The 26938-nt window shown below is 39.8% G+C and overlaps 2 protein-coding genes across 6 annotated transcripts in view; one reads left to right on the top strand and one right to left on the bottom strand.

Moving 5' to 3' along the window:
• Positions 1-712: 712 nt before the first annotated feature.
• On the bottom strand, positions 713-15058 carry RMDN1 (regulator of microtubule dynamics 1). Its single transcript, XM_055703580.1, has 10 exons — positions 14776-15058; positions 14187-14298; positions 11445-11532; positions 9561-9720; positions 8775-8864; positions 8065-8120; positions 5906-5993; positions 4248-4278; positions 2846-2979; positions 713-868 (listed from the first exon to the last, which is right to left on the bottom strand). Exons 1-10 carry the CDS (start codon positions 14917-14919, stop codon positions 830-832), a joined length of 942 nt encoding a protein of 313 aa, XP_055559555.1. The 5' UTR covers positions 14920-15058; the 3' UTR covers positions 713-829.
• Positions 15059-15133: 75 nt separating this feature from the next.
• CPNE3 (copine 3) overlaps positions 15134-26938 on the top strand; it is a 34299-nt gene continuing 22494 nt past the window's right edge. The window contains exons 1-5 of one of the 5 annotated variants that reach the window (XM_055703577.1): positions 15134-15243; positions 15735-15843; positions 15970-16047; positions 25125-25264; positions 25845-26024. In XM_055703577.1, the coding sequence (XP_055559552.1) occupies positions 25133-25264; positions 25845-26024 (312 nt within the window). In that variant the 5' untranslated portion in view covers positions 15134-15243; positions 15735-15843; positions 15970-16047; positions 25125-25132. Of the gene's footprint in view, positions 15244-15657; positions 15858-15969; positions 16048-25124; positions 25265-25844; positions 26025-26938 lie in introns of those variants that run through there. The other 4 variants (XM_055703578.1, XM_055703576.1, XM_055703579.1 and 1 more) reach the window with 4 other exon arrangements.

Genomic DNA, 26938 nt, shown 5'->3' with positions numbered 1-26938 from the left:
AGAAAGTTTCACTTTATCGCTTTGATCAGAAAACTGTGTGCTTCCAAACTGTAGCTCCCTTGTAATGTACTGGGAGAGTGCATTTCTCCTGTCATCATAGTCTAGGGGAAGGAGCCCCTATGTCCAGCAAAGATTGTGTGGCCACTAATTCCTCAGAATTCAAGGACTCTAAATATGCAAGTAAGAATTTGTGTGCCACAGAAAACTTCTCATTGTATGTGCTGATATTTACCCATAAAAAGGTTTTTCTTAGGTGTCCCCAACTTCACTTTTCTGTTTTTAAATGACAGCACTCTTCACAAAGTCCAACACCAGCATTTATGTGTGCTGGAATTTAGATTCCTTGTGCAGCCTTCATAAGATCTAATAACCTTAATCTAATAATGTACTAAATATACTACTCTCCAAGGCTGTTGAACCCACAGGAAGAGGACACTCTAGAAAAAAATACATAGAAAAAAATCCAGGTTTATAATTATGTCATGGCCCTGTACCTCCTTTCTTTGAAGTTATGCTACTCATGTTTCTTACTATTCCTCATACATAAGTGGTAGCTGAATAGTGTAAAGACTTAAAGCCTGTGCAACCTTTCCCTTCCAATATATATACCCTGCTTGTCCATGAAGCCCTTTATTCCCAGGTTAATCAACAGACAGAATCACATAATGAAATAGATCTTCCAGTTGACAGTTTCATTGAAACGAGATAGAGATGGCAGGCTTAGGGTATACTTTTATTAACAGCTTCAATAAAACCAAAGTAGTATTTGGGGTCTCCTTCCTACTCTGCTCAAACCTGAGGCACTGAATTCCCATGATCTTGTTTCTTGTTACATAGAATTAAGCAACTCCAAAGCTTCTTTCTGTACCTGAAACAAATAAATAAATACACTCGTAACAAAACAGTGCCAGGTAGTTACAGGCTCTTCTAGCAGAACTTGCCATGCAAGCACCCAGATGTTTCACCACAGTTCTGTAAGTTCAGACACCTCCTAAGACCAGCCGTTTTTGTTCTGTAGTCAAGATGCTCAACACTCGACACACAAACAGGAGTAGAACCACTTCAGCCAGTGCCTTCAGTGTAATTCACTTACTATATGTATAAGTTTATTTGTGCTGAATACAGAGGATTAGCTCTTGATCTGCTGTAGTCCAATAGTAGCATGTGGTAAATCGTCCTGGATTTGACCATAACCGACCAACCTAGGGTTTTCAAAAGTCTGGACAGCAGCTAAGGAAGCGCGAGAAGACTGTTTCTGGGACTCCTTTTACTTAGGGAGTCTGGGTAAAATCTATTAAGATTTTAATATGAGCTCTAACATCTACATTAAAAAACCAAGCAACAAAACCCCAACAAACTTCTGGTCCTGACAGGGCAAGCAGTGCAGACAACACGAGCCAGATACTGCAGACACTCAGAGGTAACAGATGTTCAGAAAACCTACTCGTGCCTGAAATTCATGTCTCTGCATGTGGCAGAGGCAATCTCTTTGCGCAGGCCAGTTTCCTTCTTACTGGTCTACCAAGTCCAGTTCACAGTGAATCTTGCATTTTACAGTCATCCAGAAAATGCAGAGAAAACCACCTCTCAGCTCAGCAGCTCTGCACCCTTCTAGGAGATGAGGAAATAGACATTTGTAGCAGGAGGCCAAGCACAGCTGCAGCAAAGCGGTTTAACAACTTGACTACTGCACAGAAATCACTACTGACTCCTTTTGTGTGGTTTCTAAAGAAAGGCAAACTTTTGTGATCACTATTCTCATGTGCCTCCAGCTACTAGGGACTGTCAGAACTGACCAATTCCATACATACCTGAGACCACTACTCCTTTAGGCTATTAAATTCCCATACATTTTGCAAAGCAGAGGAGGAACGGAACCCTAACTCGTATTTCTACTGAAAGATGTTACTGAAGGAGCTCACGTTTGGGAGAAACAGTTCAAGCCTTACTACGGAATCTACACAGGGAAACCTCAGTAGTGGTTTTTTTCTGAGATGTTAAGTACAAAATCCTACAGAAGTATTTCTTACAATTAGTACGTTCTGACATGTCACAGCACATTTGGATGTTTTCTGTAACAGTTACAGCATCTCATACTGCAGCTTAATGCTAAATGAATTAAGAGGTCAATCAAACATAAGAAAAATCAATGGGAAATGAGGCTTCGTTAGTCTTGATGCTAACAGGATGGTTTATGAAAGATAACTGCAATTGCTGCGGTTTATACCGAATGCAGTATTAGGTCTGAACGAGCCTCGTGGATTACCCTTCCTGGAAGTACTCTGTATATGCTTTTAGGCAGGAAGCAGATGCCTACCCATCCAAACAGGATCCTTCTGAGCAGTTCAAAAGAGTAATTGAGTGCCTCCTGTCACCAAGCATTGGGACTGGAAAGGACTGCAATGTTAACTTTTACAGATCCAACAAGTGTTTGATACATCCATGCTTTTTTCCTCCCCTTCAACGTGGGTTTTAGCTCCTCCAAAATACAATTTCTACCTTTCCATTCTTAGGCACACGAAAGCGACTCTGTGCTCACAATGGCGCAGGTTAGCTCAGATGCCTGCCTTAACTTCCAACACCAGCTAAGGGTGAGTTGTTAGAGCTACAAATACATCATGAAGAAGAATAACAGCTCTTTATAATAAACAGTTATTTCCAACCCTTGTGTTCAGAGGCAGTTACCAATATAGTACACATTTTTTGGTGTCTGGGCGTGATCCTGGATTATAGGTGCTGAACTACAATTTACTCTGAGTTAACTTTATAAAAAATGCCATTGCCATGATGTCATACACATTGATTACAATATACGATTGTACTATTGCAGTTCTTAACTTCCTACCTGTTTGTCCTCTTCTGTATGTGCAGGATACTCCTTCGCTTTGCTTAACCACAGAAGAGCCATCTTTTTGTTGTTTAACTTCAAGTATGTCTTCCCCAAAAAGAGCAAGTTCTTGCTGTAGAAATTTGGGTCAGCTGTATAGAGGCAGGAAGAAAGCTTTAAAATGAGAATGAGCAGCATACTGTCAAAGCCATTTGATACTTATTTTGGAAAAGATGAATGGTATTTTGGCTTTGGATCAGTAGGAAGCCAATATAAAACTTTTATTTGCTAGATTTCGGTCTCATATGCAGTTACATTTGTTAGCAGCTTGTTAATATACTAAATGAAACTAGATTCCTCACAAAGAGCAAAGCAATGAGCTTAACATGCCAACAGTTTTGCTTTGCATATGCCGTGCTTTTCTGGACCTCGTAGCTGCAACAGGCAACACAACCAGCTTAGCAAGTATAGGCAAGGAAATAAAGGGCACATTTCCTAGCTTCAGACCACACGCATACAGGTACTACCTTAGCTCTTGCTGCACAGGAAGAAAACTTTAAACTGTTTTTACCCACATTTAACTTTTTTCAAGGAGAGATTTAAGAAGATGCTTCTATAAAGCATGCTTTGGCTATCAGTCGTCATTAAAGACTAGTCTTGTCTGCTGTTCATACTTATAGCACAAGCTTTCTCTGCTGCTGGATCGAAGGTCAGGATTCAAAACATCCAGAGGTGTTTTGCAAGCAGATTCTGAGATGAAGTCTACTGTTCCAGTTCACAGCTGCATTACTTGACACCCAGGGTCAATTGATACACTATGAACTTTTCCTTTTAATTTCACTGATACAGCTACATACAAATCTTCCATAGAACACTGTCTCCCTTTGTCTTCCTTCATCTTTCAGCTGATCGGTTTTGCTTCTGGCTTCACTCTTGGAGAAATAATAGGTCCATATTTTCTTTTACATGTGGAGAGTTTTACTGCCAGATAGATTGGCACTCTGATCTAAATAGCTTCCGAAAAAAAAAAAATGTGCTTTCTCTGTTGTTCTATTTAGAATACAGAGGATTTTTGACCTTCAAGAGGATTTAGAAGAATTGACTTAAAATTCCCTACTTTGCTTGCTGCTTCCCCCTGCATTCCAGTTGAATGCCTTGGGGAAGAATAGTTATCAATGAAGGTACAAATTTCACTTTAATGCTTATTCTGACACCCCCCCCCCCCCCCCCCGTTACTCTCCGAGTTATGACTGTAAGTGTGTTCAAGTACTTTGAGTTAACTCTAATGTAACAGATGTTAACTCCAATATAACAGTCTCCTGTGCTGACTAGCACAACAGGCTGTAGGGAAAGCTAGAGGTTTGTTGCAAGTCATCGTTCATAAAAGATACTATTCTGCCCCAAAAGCTAGAAGTATTACCTTCCTCTGCCATGTGGAAGTAACGAAGAGCCTGCAAAAGATAGAAGTTGTCTTTAGAATGGAGAATAAACTGAACACAGTAGTCAAACAAAAGCCTTACGCGCATGCTGAACCCAGCTGAAGATGGATTTCCTGTCCATGACCTTATTTTTATTAATCCAGTATGGTACTGACGGTTCTTATTCAAATGTACAATCAGATCTGACATCTTCAACAGAACTAATACTCATCCAACTATTCCCACGCCACTTCCTCTGTAAGTACAGTACCTTGTATTTGTCCCTAGCAAACTGGACTGTTTTTCCAGTCTTCACCTTGTTAAGATAATCTTGGATTTTATTTCTACCATCCTGCATATCTTCTTGCATATCTGCATTTTTCCCCCAGCCATTTCTCATGTATGAATTTAATAGATGTATAAACGTAATAGATACAAATTTTATGATTCGGGTCATTAATGTTGACATATTTCAGGGAGAATTGGTTCCTACAGAGCACCGGTTTGTATCCTCTTCCATGAGGATAAATCTTTATGAAATCCACAAGTGTTTTTCAACTTGTATCCCATCATACACATCAGAAATTTCAGTCCATTCCTACCTTTTCCTGACGTTACTAGGTAGAGGGAAAATACTGTCAGAGATCTTAAAGTGTGGACATAACTACAAAAGAAACTGCACTGAAATTGCAGAAGTCTTACCAGTATGGGTCACCTACAGGTTCTGGGGCAAGTTTGCTTCTTCAGCCACTTTAAGTGGTACAGAACTCGATACTGGAATGGCATGATTCTGCAGTATTTAAAATGGTGTCTGACTTTGAAAATTGCTTTTGCAAGAATACAGCAAAACATACAAGCTTGACATTCCATTAAAAAGTTTTATCTCATTTTCAATCAGAGCTCAAACTTCTTTCTGCGCAACAGCAAGCAGCCTTCCACAATTACTTCCTAGTGACTCCTGCCCACCCCCCACCTTGAAACAACAAAACAGTGGGCCAGTTATAGTCTTTGTTTACATTAACCAGTAATAGCTGCAGCAAACTTTCCCATAACCAGTTTAATTTTCAAGCTTCTATGTATGCACAAGTGTTCAAATAAGATGCATACTGTTAGATACCCTAGAAGATACACATCCAGACAGGGTGTATGACAGCAGGAATTTTCATAGCAGAGAGAAACAAAAATACTTTCAACTGAAAAAACCACACTGTATGTAGCCAGGGGATGAGAAGGTATTTGTTCATGGTAAGTAACAAAGCAAGATGCTGCTTTTCGCACGTAATATAAAAGGAAAAATTCTATAGTGCATGGTATGGCACTACCATATAAATCATCAGCACTGGAACTAGTACAATTGTCTGCAATAGATCATAATAGTAAATACAAACTAAGTTACATATAACTTGTTATTTTCATGTAGTTTGGAAATTATTTTCACTATTCTGTGTGTGCTACAGCTGAAAAAATTAAAGATTTTTATGGGTTTAGATAGCCCTCACTCTCCTGTTATATATTTTTACTTTATTAATGGCAGTTGTAAACTCACAAGTCCACACTTATTGCATAAGCAGAGGTCAGCTTTGTCAGGAAAGTTAGTAAAAGTCTGTCATCAGCTCTGTGAGGGGGGAACAATAATCTATGAAACATTTTCATGTTGTACCTCTTGAAATGTGGAGGTTGGCGGTGTGGCAAATAGTGTTGCAGCTATTTTTCTTTGGTACCATGGCATTTCAGCAAAGGAGTAACACCTGGAGCAAAAGGAAATGGTTGTATATAACCTTCACATTTTTCTCTTGTTTTCAAGTAACATTCTCGTATCTTGGACATCCTAGTTGTTTCCAAGAGTCACAACAGCTTCAGCCACACTGCAAGTTCTATAAGCAAGTTCTTACAACTGTACAACAAAACAGCAAGACATCTGAAGTTGCAGCGTAGCTCTGCTAAGGAAATTATGGTGTGTCTTTTACTGGGAACTGCTGTTACATCAGACGAAACTGGAGACAAGTATTAACCATAAGACAGCTTTTGAGCTTAAATTATGTTAACAATTTATGTGTATTTGGTATTGTTCTAATACATTTGCAAAAACAAGGCACAACTAAGTAATTTCACTGCCTTACCTCAACACTACCTTGTTTTTCTTAATTATTAACGTAAAGCAGACCTGCAGTATATGCCAGAAAGACTCTGATCTAGAAGAATGAAGATAAAACCCAAGAATCAAACTATGGTGTTCTGGGCTAGGCCATACTACGCTGTTTTCCTGTCTACTAAATAACAAAGGTAATCAGTCACCTGTCTTAAGAGATGCTGAAAGGATTAAACATGTTAAGTATTTAAAATACGTAGAACATTTTGAGTGTAAATGTTAAATGCTATTCACTTTATTACCCTCCCACAATGAGTATAAAAATATTATTCACTGCGTAAAATAGAGCACTCTAGAGGAGATGAAAAATTATTAAATGCAAATATGGAGGTGTTCAGAGGAGGGCAAGAAGGCATGGAATACAGATTGTGAGTTGAAATTTTGCCATCAGATGTGCCATATGATCATGCCAATAAAAGAGGTTCAATCCAGGACAGACTAGAAAGAGAAAGGAGAAAAATACTCAAGAACTGGCTGATACCAAATCCCAGTTTCAGATGCAGACACACTGGGATTCAATAAGAAGTATATTTAAATAGACAATATGGAGATATTTTGGTGGCAAAAGCAGTAATAATTTCACATTTCTGATTAACTTTTCTAATTTTCCTTAGGAACAACGTCTTAAGTACCTTCCTGAACAAGCTTTCTATCTCAAAACTGACCTTGAGGCTCATTCAGTTGGTAGCATACACTTCTGTATAGGAAAATGGACTATTGCAGTTGTTAGGTCATGTGGGAATGAGTGGTGGATGCTGAAAAATTAAGTCTATAAACTAATAACTCCGGAGCAGTAGATTGGAGTTTACTTTGACACTCAAGAGTCCAGGAGAAAACACAGAAGGTGGCTGTGGTTTTTAATATTGTTTTTCTTAAGCTACAAATACATTGGCTTTATTTATTTTCTATCTTTCAATCTTACAGTAGAGATTTCCAGTAAAACGAAGTAGCAGCTTTGGTATCTTTCAGACCAATAACCAGAAATACTATCTAGAGTCTCTCACTAACACGTAAAAGATACTGCTTTTAACCACACTGCTTCCACAGAATGCCCTCGTTGTATGGAAAGTTGTATTTCCACTCCCTTTGCCTGCTATGTAACAGTGATTCTTAGTACCAATACCATTGAGCAGTAAATTAAATTTCCCACATTTTTGTTAATACATATGCATTTATAAGCTGCCTTTATTTAAATATAATTTTTGAAATACAGTATAATGACAGATAATGAAGTATTTTAGGAACACATCTCACTTTTGATGGCTTTTCACTTAACACAGATTGCATGAAGTTGCAGCCATCACTGACATTCAGTGTAAATTGCAGAGTTTTGTCTCTATTCACACCAGTAGAACAAAATGAGTAGTACTCTGATGTCTGCTGTGGGAAAATACTTATGTCTGCAAAATGAATTTTTAACAGTTCCATACAGTAAAACAAATAAATTGAATAAACAATTCATTTTCATCTTTTTGAACTGCATAAGAATTAACGGCCAGACTTTTTCAAGGCATGACACCCTATATCCATCCAATAGGTTTTCATGTCTGCATCAACTAAGTACAAACCACTGAATTATTCCAAACATTTCTGCAATTCATATAAGACAACTAATATTCTGGCATTTTTTCTTTGCCACATGCTAACTTTTGTTTGAAAATACAACTTACCAAATGCCTATAAGATGAATTGTTGTAGCATCTTTTGGATTCAGCTCAATGGCTCTCTAATGAGGGGGCGGAGGGAAAACACAAAATATAAGAAGGTTTTCTGCCACATTTGGATTAAAATACATTTAAAAAGTAGAGTTGTTATCCTACTGTTAATTAAACCAGATTAACAGTGTGTAGAATTTCAAGGTGATACGGTATTTATTCTGTGCACAACTAAATCGGCTCACCTCCAAAAAACTGAACACATGGAAAGAATTGTAAGCACTTCCGTTTAGTAGGTCATTAAGTGTTTCACATAAGACTTGGCGTGTTCACATTTTGGTATAATTTCTGGTGATATAAAATTAGTAGTCCTTTTATCTCCTCCAGCATTCATCCTTTACTGCTATACAATCCACAGTTAAAAGGACAGCCACACATCCATTTCTCAACAGCACAGTTACATTTTATCTAGTCTTAAGAGGTGTCACAAGCACTTCAGCCATTTCAAGGCTCCCTTCTATAGGGACTTAGTTTACAGCAGATTATTTGTACTCCTTGTTGCTGGGGCATTAAGGACTGTCACAGTAACGCAAAAATAAGTGTCACCAGGATATATGAACGGAAGTACACTTGCAAGTTTTCACCAAAAAATAGTTCACAACTGTCACACAGTCTACCTACTGGATGCATTAATGCCGTCATATGCAAAAGACTGTTTACACTACCTGGAAGTGCTCTTTGATAACAATGGCATTTCCAATTTTAGTCTTGATTCCTTCAAAATCTCCAACATCACTGAGGCAAATTCCATACCACTGTAATTCCAAGAACAAAAATAAAACATTTAATACAGCACTATAGCTATTAATAGTGTTCTTTTTTAAAAAATAAATCAAAACCATAACAGCTGCTGCCACCACTAATGACAAATAGCAAGAAATACTTGTTACGAATAGGTCAGACAGCATCAGAGCAACCTGCTGGTCTGCATGCATAAGGGAATCAATGTCCTTTGTCACCTCTCTGCCTGTGAGAGAAACAGCACACACACACACACACACACACACAAAAACCCCAAAAAAACCAAAAAAACAACCAAAAAAAGCAGGATAAAGGCAGAGCCTGAAATATTTCCAGTGAAATTGTAGAGCTACTATTGTGCACAGAAACAGCGTGCTGGATGTGAGGCATGTACAACATGTTTAAGGCTACATCAGAGAAGGATGAGGTGATTGATTACACCAACTGTAATCAACCTGATCAGTCACCTCTTTCCATGGTCCTGCGCACATTTAACCAGTGCCTGTTTCCCGTATAGAGGAAATTTAGCTGCAAAAGTCTGAACTCTGATCTTCCAAAAAAGTTAGGGAATATTAGAAGTCTCTCTCATTCTCAACTGAAAAGTTAAATTATGCTAAAGTTTGCTGAATCGGCACAATGACATTTGTTCCAGTTTCTACTGGCAGAAATTAAAGAACAAGATTTCAGTTAAGTTATTTTGCTTGGCTCACCTTGTGCGCTGCAAAATTTGATTCATTTTTTTCAAGTGCCTTTTTTGCACACTCAAGGGCTTCATACGCCAGTTGTCTTTTCTCCTCTGCAGAAGTACTACTAAGCTGAGCTAGATCCCGTGATGCCCGCGCCAGCCGCCACAACAACTCTGCATCATCACTAGTTATGAACAGAAACACTAACATTTTAAAGCAATAATGGAAACAAAACAAGCACAGGTCTTAAACCAGTCTTTCAACAGGTATCTCAAGTGGGTGATTAGACAACACAGTATCTGTCATTCTATGCTATATACAACCCCAAGGTAACCACAAATGAAAGCCCTCCATTAGACTGTCTGACAATACCTTTGTTCTGCAATTCAGGTCTATGAAGCAAACGTATCTCTAGGAAAGGACTTTGTTTTCTAAAAAAAGATGCAGATTTAAAAAAACCCAACAGTACCAGTCAAAACACCAGAAGGAAAACAAGGGACTACTTTGTACTTAGCTAGAGAGTATTTTTTCCCAGCATTCCACTGATTTGATGTTCATGTTTACTAAGAATGTTTAAAACATTATGCATATTTTTCCCTATAATCCTATCTAAATAATTAAATTCTTCCCAGAACAACAGTGAAAAAAACATAGATTAGCCACATCACCACCACATAAAGCTGTACATTTATATATTTATTTATATCACTACCTCAAATGGTGTATGGTATATTATAGCTAAAGATAAGCAATTTTAAGCTTTATTATTTTAACATATTGTTTTGAAACACTGGCTTGCACTTTCGCTAACTACCATTTTAATTTTGGCTCACTATTTTAATAGAGACTTTAATATTAAATTTAAGTTTAGAAAGTCTTTCAGAAGTTCTGGCTATCCCGCTATAGAAGTCCTGCTCCCCACCCCCAGCAAAGGAATACTGAACTCAAAACTACCAGAAACTAAAAATATTAAAAAGCATACATGAGTTACTGCTAAACTCACAATGTAAGTCACTGCTCAGAGTGCAACACTCCTGCTCTAGTTAACACTGTAACACAAAACTAGCAGACTCATTTTTCAGCCAAGTCACAAAAACATTAGTACTGCTACTGAAGTCATTACTGCTTGCAGAATAATTAGTATTGCTATACAGCTAGTAGCAAGCTTACACCTTGCCTATGACGTTGTGTCCCTTTACAGGCTAGGGCCTTCATTTAACTTCCCAGGCTTTACACTTGGGCCCCTGGGAAGAACAAGGGAGGGAAAATCCCAAAACCCTGAAAACAACTGAACAGTTAATTTCCTCCAGAAATGTTCTAGGAGTGAGACACCTTGTCTCCTCCAAAGGAATGGACTCTTCAGTCTGCAATGGATTTTCTGCTTATTCCTTAAACAGCTTGTCCCAGTTCACTTATCGATAACGTTTTGTGCTGTTGGGACATAACTACATGAGTAAAGAGCTTTTTTTTTTCCAGACTCAAATCCTAACATGAGACAAATGAAAACAGAAAGAACCACTGGTCAGCAATGAAAAGGAAATGAAACAGTAACTTCCAAAAATTTTCAGTACCTGAATTCTAGGTATTTTGATCATTTAGTAAAGCGTAGACACATTGTAATTTTTTGCATTATATTTTAAAGGATTCCTAAAGTAAGAAAACAAACAAGCAAAAAAACCTCCTTTGCAGAACTGAGAAACTTGAGTGCTAACCTTCTCCTTCTACAGCAACCAGTCCTTTCTTGGTTCACTTTTCCATTTGGAGGAAAAAGATCAAAAGCCCTTCTTTCCTACTTACATAAGGGTAAAAGCAGGGTTCTCTATCATACCACAATGAGCACATTAGTTGAAAAATTGACAACAGAAGAGCACAGAAAAGTCACAGTAATGTCTCAATGCAGTCAAGTACCTATTTTTATGCTGAATCAGCAACCGATACAGCTTTTCAGTTTCTCCACTCCCATACAGGTAGTCTGCTTGCTCTATAACTTCTTCCACTTAAGAAGGGATTAAAATGGTAAGAACAAATGACATGTAATTAGGCTGTTATAGCAAAATCAATTTTTGAGCAAGACAACCTAGCTGAAACACACAGAACAACGTAGTTCCTTTTTAGGCCATCTAATTACAACTTACATGCACAGCAGGATTGAATAAGCTACATTTGCAATGAACAGCTAGGAAGACAAACAATGCTAAATACACGTGTCTCTCATGAGACTACAAAACAGCAACAGACCTTTGGATGTTTAACAGATTTAACATTCAAAAGTGTCTTTCTCAATGTATCAGACTACTAGAAGCAAGTTGTTTGCTTCTTTGTGAAAATGGCAGAAAAGTAAAAAAAATATAAATTACAAATATGACCATGAGGGCAAGTGCAGCAGAGATCTGAAAGTAACAAAATCCCTTCATTAGTATATGTACAGAATTTAAAATTAATAAAAATGAAAAAAAAAAGTATTCTTCATTCTCAATATGGTTCCACGATTTCACCAGTATATGACTGCAGATTGAGTGCCTATCTTAGTTGCCAAGCCAAAAATGAAACTTCGCTCAAAGGTTTTCTAACTAAAGTCCTTGATTTTCAGAAACACGACTCCAAAAAATACAGTTAATCTACTGAAACCTCTCTGACTTCAAGATACTAAAACGAAAAATAACTTTGAAAATCAGAATTGGCTTTCTGGACTATCATTTTATGAACTAAGTAAGTACCCATCGTTCTTTAAGATACTTCAAAAATTTTTAAACACAACAGATGGGGAGTATGATTTCTACAGCTGGTTGAGTATAATAATATATAAAGAAATATGTATACGGTATGTAAAATAGCATTCCAGAAACGGAAATATCAAACACCACACAATGCAAGATTCTATCATGAGAACAGATAGAATTAGGAGGAAAAATACACAAAGGGAAGCAGGTAGATAATTCTATTAAAGTATATAACCGTACAGGAGAAGATCATACTCTGAGTTTACTCTTCTGCCAACATTAAACAATAAAAAAATTACCTTTTAAGTCAAAAGCTTTGTGCAATCTCTTACAGAACTTTCAGCTGTGCTTATTGTCTCTTTGGTACCTAGGTCCAAGATCCAACTTTTAAGTCAAAACATAAGCTCTAACCCCCACCCCCAACTTCATAAAAATTAATCGTGTTTATGTGCTTTCTTTTTTCAAGTTATCTACTGAATATGATAGTCAGTTTCACAGCAGCACAGTTTTACTTATAGAAGAAAAAAAACACACTAAAGGCTACTAAACACAAACCCCTCTTCTTCAGCTTAAAAAGATCCTAGGATATAAATCACTGAAGATCAGGAGAGCATTCTGGATAATTTTTAACCTTGCCATCTATCAACTATTTCAAACATAAGATAACGGTCTACATAGACTTTGGATTTTAGTTTCCAAACTTATCCTCCTGGTCCATCTTCAGTATTATTTTCAGCGAAACGTTATGTTTGCTTGTTGAGACCACCTGAACACTACTAACACAGCTAATGACTAAATGCTCAGAACTCAATCTTCTGAACATACTTCCCACCAGGTGTTCTATGTAAATTACTAGACTTTCATTTCTTTAAGAGTATTTTTCACTCATTTCTTTTTTACTCTTATTTTCACCATATCTACTAATTGTCTTGCATGGAAAGCCCATTAACATTGTTTTTCTTGGCTATGTAAATGCCAGATTCAAGTGAATGCACTAAAAAAGACCAGAGGAAACTATGTAGTGTTACTTATGTTCCTCATGGGCAATTTTCTTATTAGCATATTGGGTCACTATCTTAAACCTATTCACTGAAGCTCCTTCTGTTACAGCAAATTAAACAGGTCCTTATCTGTTCAAAAGTCTATTGCCTCAATTTTTATTTCTGTAAGCATAAACATCTAAGATGTTCCTCTCTGAGATACAGCGGAACAAGTTATGTGAACTGACTACTATCTAATCTGCACAGTACGCAAACATTTCAGTTAAGCTTATTCTCCATTCAGTTAGGTTTACTCTCAAAACCCCTTATGTACCACGCAATAAACGAGTTCTGAGTCTGAAACAATATCCTCTTTTAAGATAGTGTTACTTTTCTTCCAGTAGTGAGACTATCTTTATTCAGATCTTGAAAAGTACATTTTACCACTTGTTCTCTTTTCTGGTAGGTAAAGCAAGGCTTTACTTCCCCTTTTTCAGTATGAAAAAAAATACAAAACATTTATCAAAATTATTTGAAATACAATCTCAGTGTTGCTCGGCTAGATTACGTGGGAATCACAGTGTTCATATTGAAAATCTCAACTAAGATTTCTAGAAACTGATTTAAGGTTTGATCTGCATTCCTAACTGAACCTTATCTGCCTAGGTTATTTAAAGGTTGGGCAGCATATTAGGTGTCATACACCTTTCGTGTGTGCTATATCCTAGACAGGACGAGCTACTCGATCTGCTTTCAGTGACAATGGAACGAATCACTTGTTAAACTTACAAGACTAACTTTCAAAAGCATCCTGCCGTGGAAACACACTGCATGCAGTCTTAAGGGAAAAAATCAAAAGCATTACACCATTTACCTATGCAATTCTTGCACTAAAAAAATTAAGTTTTGCATTATAATAGCTTGTGTACTTCAAAATTTGAAAATATTACCTTTGAAGCTTGCATGAACCTCAACAAAGCCAGAAATCAGCTTGTGAGCTTCATAAAAGAAAAAGGCCCCCGTTGAAAGCAAAAGCCCCCTTTGAAGGCTTTTTCTGAGCACCTGCATGGGATAAGATATGTATTAATAAACAGTCACTCTGACTTAAAAAAAGAGGTTTTCTCATCGGTAGCACCAGTTGTATTTCAGATTCTGAACCGAATAAAGCCCTTTTAATTTTATTTTTTTTAAACCGTGTAAGAAAAGAACACATCATCAAGAGGATTATTTTCTTTTAACAGAGGCTAGTAATTTACGTTTTAAAACAGGAACAGAGCACTAGACTGAAAGCAAGCCATAAATATGGAGCAAACACCGGGTAAGAAGCAAAAAAAGCCACCTGCGTTTTTCAAACGCGCACAGGGATACCGGCTCTTGGAAAACGAAGCCGGCCCTTCGCCGCGCCCCCGGCGCCGGGGTCCCCGCAGCTGCAGCTGCCCCGCCGCCCCGCCGGGAGCCCGGGCAGGCCAGCGCCGGTCACACGCCCTGGGAAGCGGCCGCGCCCGCGCCCGCCACCCCCCGGAGCGGCAGCGCGGGTACCTCGCTCTCGCCGGCCCCGCGGCGGGCACCGGGCCGCCCCCGGCCCCACGGGCCGCACGTCGCGCCTCCCGCCGGGCGCCGGAGCAGCCTCCCCAGGCAGGTGGGGCCGCCGCAGAAGGGCCGCGCCAGCGCCAGCGCCGCCATCACAGCAGTCTTCGCCACCCAGCACCGCCCCCCGCCCGCGCGAGGCACCGGTCCGTCCCTCAGCCCCGCCCGGGTGAGGGGGGAAACCAGGGCAACAGCCGCCCGTTCCCCCCAGGGGCCCGCCGCCGCGCCGCGCGCCAGCCATTGCTGTCCGCCCGGCCCGAGCCGCGCCTCGGCAGGACGCGGAGGGGGTGGGAGGGGCGTGTGCGCATGCGCCATCGCCGGCGGCTGGGGCGGGGCGGGGCGTGCCCGGTTGGCGTGGGCGTGGCTGCTGCGGGCGTCGGGGTCCCGCAGCCTTGGCGCGGCTGGCGCCGGCCCCGGCGGGTGAGCGGGGGCCCGGGCCGCGGGGGGTGAGGGGACCGCGGCCGCTGTGCTGTACTGTGCCGTGGCGCTGCGCGGCGTGCCGCTGCTCAGGGCGGGGCCGGCCGTCGTCCGCGGGCGAGGCAGAGCGCTCGGGGGCCTGGCGACCGCGGCCGGTCGCCTGGTGGGGCCCCGTCGTCTTCCCGTGCCTGAGGGGCAAGTCCTCCGGCCGTGCTGGCCGTGTGCCAGCCCGCTTGCCGCGGGGCTTGCGCCCCCTCCGGCTCGGGTACAGGGCGCCGATGCCTTCCGGGCGCCCTTCCTTCGGGCTGCCGCCCGCCCCGCCCCCCCCCCCTCCGGCAGGCGAAGGCGGCCGCCTCGTCCGGCGGAGAGACGGCTGGGGCTGGGGCAGGGAGGGTGGCAGCTGGGAGGCAGGGCAGGGCTGGGGCTGGAGGCGGCGGTTGTCGCCGCGGGCGGCAGCTGTCCCAACCGTCTCCTCTTGCGAAACACCCCCTCAGGTGGCTGGCCGGCTTCCTGCGCCGCGACACGGGCAGCTCGCTGCGGGGGACTGCACACGGACTTCTGCGGAGCTCGAGGAAATCAGTCGTGTGATCCGCCGTCCCTCAGGTAGCGAAACTCTGGTTTAACTTCACTTTCTAGTGAAGTGAAGGCTGTACGCCACGACGTTTACGTCCCGGGTGGCCATCCCTGTGGCGGTGCAATGCTGCTCTGAAAGGTGCCCTCACCCTTTAGGAAGGAGACTGTCAGAAAATCGTCGTCGTCCCTAAAAACCCACATGTTTTTCTTCCTGAGCTGCTGTTGGAGTGGGAGGTTGGTTTTGCTTTCTTCATTGCAGCTGTGTATATGTAAAACAAACCTTAGCTGACGTGCGTGTTGTCATAATTTATTCTTCCACTAGGGAAAAGTTGAAATATGAAAGCTTTTCACTTTTGCTTCCATACTCTTATCTTCAAAGCCCGTTAAGTGTCCTCGAGGTGATATGCATCACCCTGCCTCCAAAACTTAAACCTGTTTGTTTTCTTGCGAGTTTTATGTCCCGGAAAGTTCAAGTTAGAGATATTTCTGTGGTGGCATAAAAAGTTTATTTAGTAAAAAAATAATTAGACTCAAACTTAATCCCAGATTTTTTATTTTTTTAAATTGAAATTTTAAATTTTAACTTTATATATGTATAATTGTAGAGATAAGATGTTTCAGAGGGCATGCAGAACACCAACAAGCACTGGAAGACAGCAAAGTAAGCAAGATGGATGTGTAGGGGAGCAAGGAGAACCAGACAAGGGTCTTTTTGTTTTTATGTTATGGTGTTGGGAAGAATGTAGCGTTTTTCCAAAAAGTATGTTTGTGTTATCTGTGTATCGCGGAATTAATCTATAGAAATCCATTATTTTTGACTGTTCAACTAAGTTTAGTTCAGATGTTGAAAGCAAAAGTCCATTTCTGCTAAGCTGAATAACTAAGCCATTATTAAATGTCACCTGCCAGAATTCCATGGCTAGCAGTGCTGTACCACAGTGTTTTTACAGCCGCCTGGTAAGTCCAAGGTGTTAATGTTTCTACAGAGTTCAAGGCTAGAGGGAAGCCATAATAGCAGTTCTGTACAAACAACACCAAAGATCCTTCTTTTACAGCTAATAAAACTAAAATCTCAACTCTACAGATAGGTTAATGGTATTAGCTGGGATGGAGCTTAATTTCCCCTCCTCCCTGTTATGATCTAGAACCAGATGCTGTCATTGCCATGATTTCCTTTAGGAAATCCACTGGGGACAAAGTTAAGTAGTAAGATATGTTTTTCCCTTCCTTATTAATTTTGTTAATTTTTCAGTGAAAGTCAGGATGCTCTTCCAACATAAATATATGATTGAATTAGTGTTTGTAGGCATCAGTTCCTATTAAACACAACAAAGTTACTTCAATTCTTGTATCAATTAGGCTAAGATTAATAGTCTTAATGATTTGGAACATTTGCTTCCTAATTTCTTATGTGGTTGAAAGAAGACTGTATCCTGTAGATCCTTCCCATCATGTAGGTGGATCAGGTGCATGTGTTCACTCCGTGCTTTGTCCAAGGCACCAGTTGGAGCCAGCCAAATTAGATCCAGTGGTGGCATCTTGCTTCTGGTGTTTCTCACATCCCGTAGGGTTATTATGAAGTCCTCATGGTAGGTGATAAGCACATGTGTAATAAAATAATCGGAGATGGTTACAGGGCATAGCATGTTTGCTGTGTGCCTGTGTTCAGAGCCAGTGTCTATGTACACACAGAGCATGTGTGATGCCTGGCAGGCACAGCGAATGCAGAATGCAAGTACCTGCTATGATACAGAATTGTGTGAGAGCTGACTGGAGAGCTCTTGGATTGCCTACAGGAAGGTTTGAAATACAGCTGTGCCATAGTAAAGTGTAATTTTGTGATTGTCAGTTTCAAGTTAGTGTTGTTTATACTGAGATACAAAATTATATGCTAGACCATTGTGGGGTAGTGTTTTTATGGATTTTTCTTAGCCTTAAGCAGTGTGGGAAATCATATGTTTTGTAGCGCGTAAGCCACATTGGGAGCTTGCAAGCCACTGATTTTGGTCTATTTAGTTGAAAACACTGTCACCTTACTGAAAAAAGAAAAGCATTAAATGAATAGGAAAAAAAGGTAATCCGATCTTTGTTCTTAAAGGCTTGAAGGGCTTTTCTTGCTGGACTCTTAAAATATTTAATCTATATTGTACTTTGTTCTCTCGCAAAGGCTCCGAGTTTCCCATAAATAAACTTTACAGTGATGCTGTCATGGACTCATAAAACTGTTGGACAGGTTTTTTACTTTAAGAGGAGCTGTGGTTCCTCAAAGTATATGCATTCAAACCTGGTACTTTGATTGATATGTGGGAATAACAATTCTTGGTTTTCATTTCCTTTCATTTCACATTTTTAATGCTAGTATTGAAGCTTTAGCCTTCTGCTGAGAAGCCCAGAGGCAGACCTCTGAGGTAAGTTACCATAAACTCATTTTTCAGGACTGGTATTTGTAACAGTGGAGTGTCACAGCATGCCAGAATTCAAATGGACTGTAAGAAAGAGTAGTCTAAAAGATGTGATCACTTGCCTCTTGTTTCTGTAATAAAACACAGCAAGTTTTAGTGAGATACAAGTGTTTTTTTCTTCTGGATAATGTTAATTATGTGAAGGCAGTGGCTCTACACAGAAATTGCAATGAAGAGTATATGATTTACGGTTCTACTCAAATTACATAGTTGATTGGTTGTTTTCCATAAAATAATTGATATAAAAATACTCTGATAAAACATACATGCAGGAAATGCATTTTCCCCTGGTTGAGTGCCATCTGCTTAAAAAAAAAAAAATTGAAGTAATGAGATCTGTGTTTCTTGATTTTCTTGTTCAGGGCACAATATTGCCTTTTATAATTATCTCACTTGGATCTAAACATTACCCTAAATTCTTAAAATTATTATGTGTGAGGAGGATGCTGGAGAGAACCTTTAGCATTAAAGAGGTGCCTAAACAGTGAACATGCATATTCAGGAATAAAAAGGTGAACAGAAGGATATTTAGAAATGGCTGTTTCTAAGTCATCTTGTAAACAGGCATCCATAAGAAGTAAAATAAATAGTTTCTGGTCTGTACAGTGGGATTTTTGTAAAAATAGAATTCTAAATATGTTCTTTGGCAATGTGACTTTATGGTAGATTTTTATATATAGGAAGTATCCACAAATAATTGCCTGACTTGTTACACCAGTGTGCTACCAGTCCAGTAGATAAATATTTGAACTGCCTGGGTATGATGAAGCTTGTATAAATAGATGATTCATTTCCTGTAGAGAAATCAATGTCTCCCTTCTCACATGTCTTGAATATTAGCTCTTACTTTTGTTTAGCATGATCCCCAATAAAATGAGTTCTGTAGTCATCAGCATAATCTCACTTATTCAGTTAAGAATGGTACAATTCCTTCGTCCATACTACTTAGCAAATGTGAGAAGAATCAGCTCACTCTCCAGGTTTTTTCTGATTCTTCAAATACAGAACAATTCAAGGTGAGATATGTTACTTTGAGCTGCTTCTGTTACTCAGCTTGTCAGCACATCAGCTAATGCCACGGGAAAATTTTGTTAGCTGTTGCCTGTGAAGAGAAAAAAAGAGGAGCCAGAATTCAGATTTAGAGGTATAATTTTTAGAGAAGGCTCTCATTTTCAAATGCAGTGATGAAATTAGGTTATGAAACAGCCTTAGCCTTTTAACTTTATAAGAAATGTCAGCTTCTTTGAGGTGGTCTATTTCATTGAGAATTGAAGGGTTACTATGAGATATTTTGAAAATACATATTTATATACATGTAGTCCAAGATCACTAGAAATTGTGTTGCTACTAGCCCTGCCAGTGGAAAGAACCATCCATTTGTCGTAATTTCGTTCTTCTTGCAGCAGAATTGGCATTTTCTGGCAGTATGATGTCATTCTCTGCTCTTTGGATATGTAACTCTTAACAAGGAGATGTTAGAGAACTGTGCTAAGATTATGGGTTGAGCAGGTTATAGTGTCAGATGGATGTTGTCTCCCAAGTTACTTTCATTTAAATCTTGTTTTGTCCATCTTTGTGCCAGTTCTTCACCAGAACCCTTCTTGTGAAAGGCTGTTGCAAGAAGTGCTGTTATTGCTTGGTCTGCAATAGAAGAGGTTCTAAGTCATATAGGCCTAGAGCTCTTTACTACAAACACTTTGCAGTAAGTGGTATCTTGGTCCTGTCCGAACAATTGCATACACTGAAGTTCAGGACAATAAAGCTTCATATGCATTATTTTGGGTTTAAGCTTGGTTCATGACTTTCATTTTTATAGTCTGTCTGTCTATTTGATTTATTTCCTTGTTGTTATCTGCCCAGGTTTGTGGGAAATAATAATCCAAGAAGGGTCAGAGCACTGTTTGCATATGGTACAGCCTTTTTCAGTCTTGCCCACAGGTCACGTAAAACGCTTAAGTGTAACATTGTATCTAGAGAATTAGCTGATTCTTAGCAAGTTCTGAAATGTTTCCCCTGCTTTTTTGCTGTCCATCTGGGCCCTGAGGTAACTACAAAATACAGATTTTTGGTCTATTGTCATTTGTAGTTCACAGGAACTGGGAAATGTTCAATGACAGCAATAGCTTACATCAGAACAGGTTTGAGACTTGTGACTAGAGGCAGTGATGCCAAACCCAGCTACAGCAGTGCTCATTTTATTACTCTTTCTGTCTTCTTGCAGTTATGTACTTCTGCTTGTCAGATTGGGAAGCACCTACAGTTATGAACATATTGTACTACACTGGAAGGTTATCTGGTCAAGCCTGTACTCTCCTCTGGTATTGCATGGTTGACAGGATTGCTGCAGTCTTGACGGTTCCCAAATGCTCTGTTAGAAGATTATTCTGATAATAGATCTATTCCTTTCCAGGTGGAATGTCTTGTTTACAGTTTCCATTGAAAAGCAGACATTGGCTGGGTTATTTGGTGGACACGACTTGTTTTCAGTAGAATCCTTAGAAGAATTCAGAGAACATTATGACTGGTGGAACTGCAAGACAAGACTAGTCCTTGACTTATGGTTTTGCTTTGACAATGTCAGCTCAAGCAGCAGGATTTTTAATATACTTATTTGACATAATCACGCTCTTGAGCAGCCTAGACATGTCATAGGATCAGGAACAGGTATCTCCTTTGTGACCATACATTGCTGTAGTTCAGAGTTTGGATATTGCAAGTCCTGCCATACAGTTTATGTAGTAATTTTCAGTCTTTTCCTATCCAGAATTATTGGTGCTTTTTAAAAGCTTGATATGCTCTTGCAGTCATAAAAACTATTTCAATAAAAAGGACTATTGAGCTGTCATCTGGCCTTGTTCTGGTGTGTTTTATGTCACTTTATGATGCCCCCTACATGGAAGACAAGCAGTTGATAGCTTGAAAAAAGCAGAGGTTTTAATTGTATTTGGCTAATGGGCAGCAGTCACTTGGATAACAATAACTAATTAAATAAATTTCTCATGTTATGCGATGTTACTTGTTACTGGAAGTGAAGGATCATTTTACCAGAGCCCAAGCAATATCATCTGTCCATGTGAAGTTATTCCGGTGTTCCAAATGTGCAAGTAATCCAGTCGTGTCTAAAATATTTTGCATCCAATTTGCCTACTAGATCTGATAGCGTGTTGTAGAATTGTATTTCAATAGTAATGCACTAGTGCAGCTATGACTGACTTCCACCATCCTGAAGAGACTGCAGTTTGCCAGCCTCTGTATTGCATCAAGTCTTCAAAAAAAAGCATTCTTACTTACCTGACAGTGACTGATCTTTGAGGGAGTTTATAATGTTTAGGAATCCTATCACCCATCTCCCAAACCTGTTTTGGAAGTTTTCAGGTAACACGGGCTTTCAGATGTGAGGAGAATTTGGTGGAGTTGGCGTAATTCTTGCTTTTGTGCAACATGGGATTACAAGGATTTGTGCAAAATATGCAGAGCTTCAACAGTTACTGGTTTGGTTTTGCTGTTCAAAAGAGTACTGAGTTCACACATGTGAAGCATGTGTGTGCCCTCTGCAAGTTCTGTAGTGACTGCAGTGTTGTAAGAGAAGTATCTGGTGTTTACGTACCGAGTTTCAGTACTGCAAATACTGTTCTGGGTTAATGAGATAAGTCTTTTTTCTCACTAGTATTTTACTAAATTTCAATGTTTATAATATTATTGAAAATCAGGTTGTATACAGCTAATATTGATGCCTAATAGTCTCAAAAACTCTGGGGGAAATGCCTTGCATTATTTTTCATCTTGGATCTTGCAAATCTGGAAATGAAGAGATTAAAGGACCATCTCAGGATTTGGGAAGTTTTGCCTTTTTAGCTGGGTTTCAAGTTGAGCAGCCTCCACTTGGATAAATGCTTGTTCACGTTATAAATTGTATTTTATCTAACATGGATGAAATTATTATGTCTCAAAACAAGAGCGTTTGCATTTCAGGGGAGAGCAGCAGCTTTTTAATTCTTCCTTTCTGTGTGTATTTGTACTGGGTCGGGCTGAGCCCCAGTACTGTGCTTGTATTGGTGTCTAGAAAGGTGTTGATAACACGCTATTGTTCCGGCTATTGCTGAGCAGCGCTCGCAGAGCACCAGGGCTGTCTCTCCAGCGCTTCTCGCTCACTTCCCCTCCCCCTTATAGGCTGGGGGTGGGCAAGATCTTAGGAGGGGAAATAGCCAGGACAGCTGACCCAAATTGACCAATGGAATATTCCATACCATATGGTATCTGCTCAGATATAAAAGCTAAGAGAAAGGAGGAGAAAGCGGCAGGGGCAGGGATTTATTATTTGCTACATTTGTCTTCTGGAGCAGCCGCTATGCATGCTGAAGCCCTGCTTCCCGGGAAGTGGCTGGACATCACCTGCTGGTGGGAAGCAGAGAATGACATCTTTTGTTTTCCTTCACTTCCACGTATGCAACTTTTACTATTGCTTCATTAAACTGCCTTTATCTTGACTCACAGGTTTGGGTTTTTTCCATCTTATTTTCTCCCTCCCTGTTCTGCTGAGGAGGGGAAGGATAGAGTGGCTTGGCAGGCACCTCGTGTCTAGCCAAGGTCAACCCACCACAGTGTTAAAAGGCGTTTTTTGCACCGCACTTTTTTTGCTAAATCTGTTCTTATCCCACATTAGATGCATAGTGGGAGAACAGAATTTATGTATTCACATGAGAAAGTACTCACGTAAGAGTAAGTGGGACATGCACACACACATACACAGGCTAAGCAGAAAAAGCTGATCAGATTTTTAGGTTGACTGGATGCCATCCATTTACCAGTGATTTTTGGAAACGTTTCTTTAACAAAAGAAATGTGGCTACAGGTCCCTTGGGGACTTGTAATAATGACTTTCAGGGAAGTAAGAGCAAGAAAATTTTGACTGTTTTGAGAAATGTGTCTCAATTCAAGTCTGAATTCTGTTGAATTTAATGAAAACCCTTCCTATTTGCTGTTGCAGCATCAGTGGGTATTAGAACATCATTTTGTCAGCAGAAAGTTGTTTTTCTGGAAACGGCCGTTAAGGAGTCATGCACTGGCCTGTACTGGATTCTATGGGCAAAGTCATTGACTGTTAATGAGCTCTGTCTGGCAGCCAGGAAAGCAATACGGAATGGAAAATACCAGTATAAAAAGAGAACCAGGAAAAAAAAGGGGCAGACTGCTTTTTAGAAAAGTGTTTTGTAAGGCTAAAAACCATAGTTTTAAAAACAATTTAAGTGCTTAGAACTTCAAGCTTCGCTTTTTTTCCCTCAAGCGCAGTGACTGAAACTTGGTGAACTCATGGGAGCAAAAGATACTTCAAGATGGAATCAGGTTTATGTGTTTGGGATGTGCAGGAGGATTTCTGTGAATCTGACATGATTCTTAAAACCAATGTATATGCATGGATGCTTCAGTGGTTCCTTTACAGATAATTTGTATTTGCTTTAGTCTCCGAAAGGTCCACCTCTAAGATAGCAAAACAGATATGGAGAGATGATGTGTGAAGTGTGTCCTAGTGGAATAGAAGAAGCCTCAGGAAAATTCCCTCAGACCACAGTGTTTACCTTCTCCTCTTTTCAGTTCGTTGTTCCTCTTTTCCATGTTCCTTTCCCTTTTTGCCTCTAAGAAATTCACAAAAAGCCGTATGAATGCAGTGAAAGGAAGAGTGATGAGTTGGGTTAAGTATAGTTTTATGTTCATGTGTAAGATGCAAGTGAGCTGGCTAGATAGAAGCAGGTGCCTTCCCATACTCTTTTTAGTGTCTTGTGTAGTTTCAAGGTAAGTTAATCCAAAGGGATACTGTGACTAGACTGTGGACTTACTGTAGAGGAAGGAGAACCTGAAGCTAACGAGGCCTTGGAACATCTAAGATGGGCTGCTTGTGGAAAAATGTGGAAGTTTTAGTCTCTGAGTTGAGGGCAATTGTACTGTAGAGGCTCACTTACCAAAAAGGTGTTGGAAATGATCAACTGTATTCCTGAAAAGTATAGAGGTCTTTTTATATAGAAAACACCTGCTGTTCAAACCTAATCAGGCTTGCAGAGGCACGTTATCCCAGTGTGGGATGCATAACTGATAATGAGGTTGTTTCTGTAGGTTTGTAGTATCTGCTGGTCTTCTCAGCTCCACTGGAGAAAGGCTGAGATACTTAAGAGGAAATGTGAGAAAGCTTTCAGTTGTTCTTTTTTTAAACAAACCTCCAGAAAGAACACTTCCTCCTAATTCTCAGTTCTTACTTGACTTAAGAGTTGTGTATCCCTATTATTAACAATTGTAGTTGTTTTTGAAGATTTCCTAAAGTAAGGTCACCTATTCCTGTTAACCCACTTAAACTCCTTTTCCAATTCTGTCATGCTTGTGCTTTTAACGTTTTGTTACAAAGGTTTGGTGGGGGAGTATATTATACATTTTTTTTCCTTATTTGTTGAACTAATATCTACATTATAAGATGCTGGCATTCGTGTGGGCTTTACAGGATGTAATTTAAAGCTTGCTAAGTTTTACTGTCAGCATTTCAAACCACGATGCTTTCTTTGTGATGTATCCTGTTTTCCATTTGGTTCCTCAAGCATTCTAAGAAATCTGATCTTGTTTCATATGTGAAAATTTTGAAATTCAGTTTTATAGCTATGTGGCAAAGCCAAGAGTATGACAGGAATACTGTAATATTGGCACATCATGAATCTTAAAATTTGCAGATTTTGCAAATTCCTCAAATCTCACTCCTGACAAGCTAACGGAATCTAACTGTCCGTCAGAGAATTCATGCATTGTGACAATCCCATTGTTTGCTTTTTAGTCGATTTTAAAAATAATGATTTCTTTTGCTGGTTCTAGCTTAACAAATGGCGGCACAGTGTGTGACAAAGGTGGAGCTGACCATTGCCTGCACCAATCTCTTGGACAAAGATGTTGGTTCCAAGTCAGACCCACTGTGTGTGCTTCTCCAGAACACAAGTGGCCAGCAGTGGTATGAGGTACAACACGATGCTTCTCACAAATCTGATAAAAAGTCTTACTTGTTGGACCTTTTAAAACACAGTGGTATATGATTTCATTGAAGTATTTTAATTGTGTACCAGCACCTCTGAATAATTTTCATTAGATTATGGCTGTAATAGTTGTACAGGCAGCACACTAATAATAATTTTCTAACAAATACTTAACATCTGTCTGGTTTTTAGCACTGTTCCCCCAGCCATATGTGAACCAACAGAAGAAGCCTTATAAGTGCTTAAATGGGCTTTTATAAACATACTATTCTAAAACTAGGGTCTTATCCTGGATTTGAAAATACACCATCTTTATGTTGGTCTTCCCTACACAGGAACAGATACTCCTTACAGGGAGCAAAGATAAACAGGTCCTCAAATATCTCTGACTTACAGAAGTAGGTTTTATAATGTAATATGATTATTTATATTTGATGAAAGGTTTCTAGGAAGATACGGCTTTATAGTAAGAAGAACTTTTGAAAGTCTTTAATAATGTGTTATTTGATTTGAGTACTTGTTTTGTTGGTGAAATCTGGATAAAGTGATATCTTTCTAACTGCAGGTTGATCGCACAGAGAGAGTTAAGAATTCATTGAACCCAAAGTTTGCCAAGAAATTCCTAATTGATTACTATTTTGAGCTTGTTCAGAAACTTAAATTTGGAATATATGACATCGATAACAAAACATTTGATCTGAATGATGATGATTTCTTAGGAGAATTTGAATGTACACTGGGACAAGTAAGTATGCAGATGATTTTCCTTAGAATTAAGAAAACAGAAGTTACTGCAAATCAATCGTTAACCACTTCTACCTTAAATTTGTCGCTTTATTCTGGTGTAGTTGGAGTGCTTTTAAGTTGAATGGGTGTTACAGAAGGAGTAAGTAACACACTTCACTCATAAGAGAGAACCAGCAATATGTTTATTGATATAAAATACTGATTTAACAAAGCTTGATAATAAGCGTGACAGTGGTTTCACAGGATCCAGTGGGAAGGTACGCTGGAGTATTTAGTGCATAAAGGACAGGGTCAGACAAAACTGACGTGGAGACCCTCCCGTTGAGTCATGAGGTTCAGAAAGGACCCTCTTGCATTCTAAATTCCTCAGAGGGGAGTTTAGGTGCAGCTAGATCCAGACTTAATCGTAGACTTAGTCAGCAGTTTATATCTCAAGGATTATATCAGCACAATCAGTCCTTTAAATCAGCACAGTCAGTCCTTTATCTAAGATTTCAAGTTCAGCATGCTCTTAATTGCTTACCAAAAACACGTTGTGGCAAGAAATCTCTCAGCGTTGAGGAGTAACCTTGAGGGGCGTCCCTACTCAAGGGGAGGTCCCAGTGTGCAGCCCACTGATGTGCAGGAGAGGAGAGCTCAACGGGTCCTGGGCTGTCCACTATTTATAAAGTAAGATAGTCATATTTGCATACTGCCTACAAGACTTAGTTTCAAACATGGCTTGAGTTGAACCTTTAGTAGCACTATGGTTAGGTGGGTGCATTGTTCCAATTAACAACACATTAGCCAAGGGCTATTTGTCTCTCTTGAATCCACTTTGAGACCAGGTGCATATGTTATGACTGTCATTATGACTGCCACTAATGGTTATCACTTGAACATTATTATGGAAATAAAGGTCGTGATGGGTGG

Source organism: Falco cherrug, chromosome 3, assembly GCF_023634085.1.
Source record: "Falco cherrug isolate bFalChe1 chromosome 3, bFalChe1.pri, whole genome shotgun sequence".
NCBI lineage: Eukaryota > Metazoa > Chordata > Aves > Falconiformes > Falconidae > Falco > Falco cherrug.
This window is presented reverse-complemented; position numbering and strand designations above follow the sequence as displayed.

What these genes read in the sequence shown, in the direction of transcription:
- RMDN1 (XM_055703580.1), bottom strand. Translation starts at nt 14,919, where the DNA reads ATGGCGGCGCTGGCGCTGGCGCGGCCCTTCTGCGGCGGCCCCACCTGC. An exon ending in TTATCAAAGAGCACTTCCAG is followed by an intron (nt 8,121 to 8,774) that starts GTAGTGTAAACA and finishes CCCCCTCATTAG; the next exon opens with AGAGCCATTGAGCTGAATCC. An exon ending in ATACAGAAGAGGACAAACAG is followed by an intron (nt 869 to 2,845) that starts GTAGGAAGTTAA and finishes TATTTGTTTCAG; the next exon opens with GTACAGAAAGAAGCTTTGGA.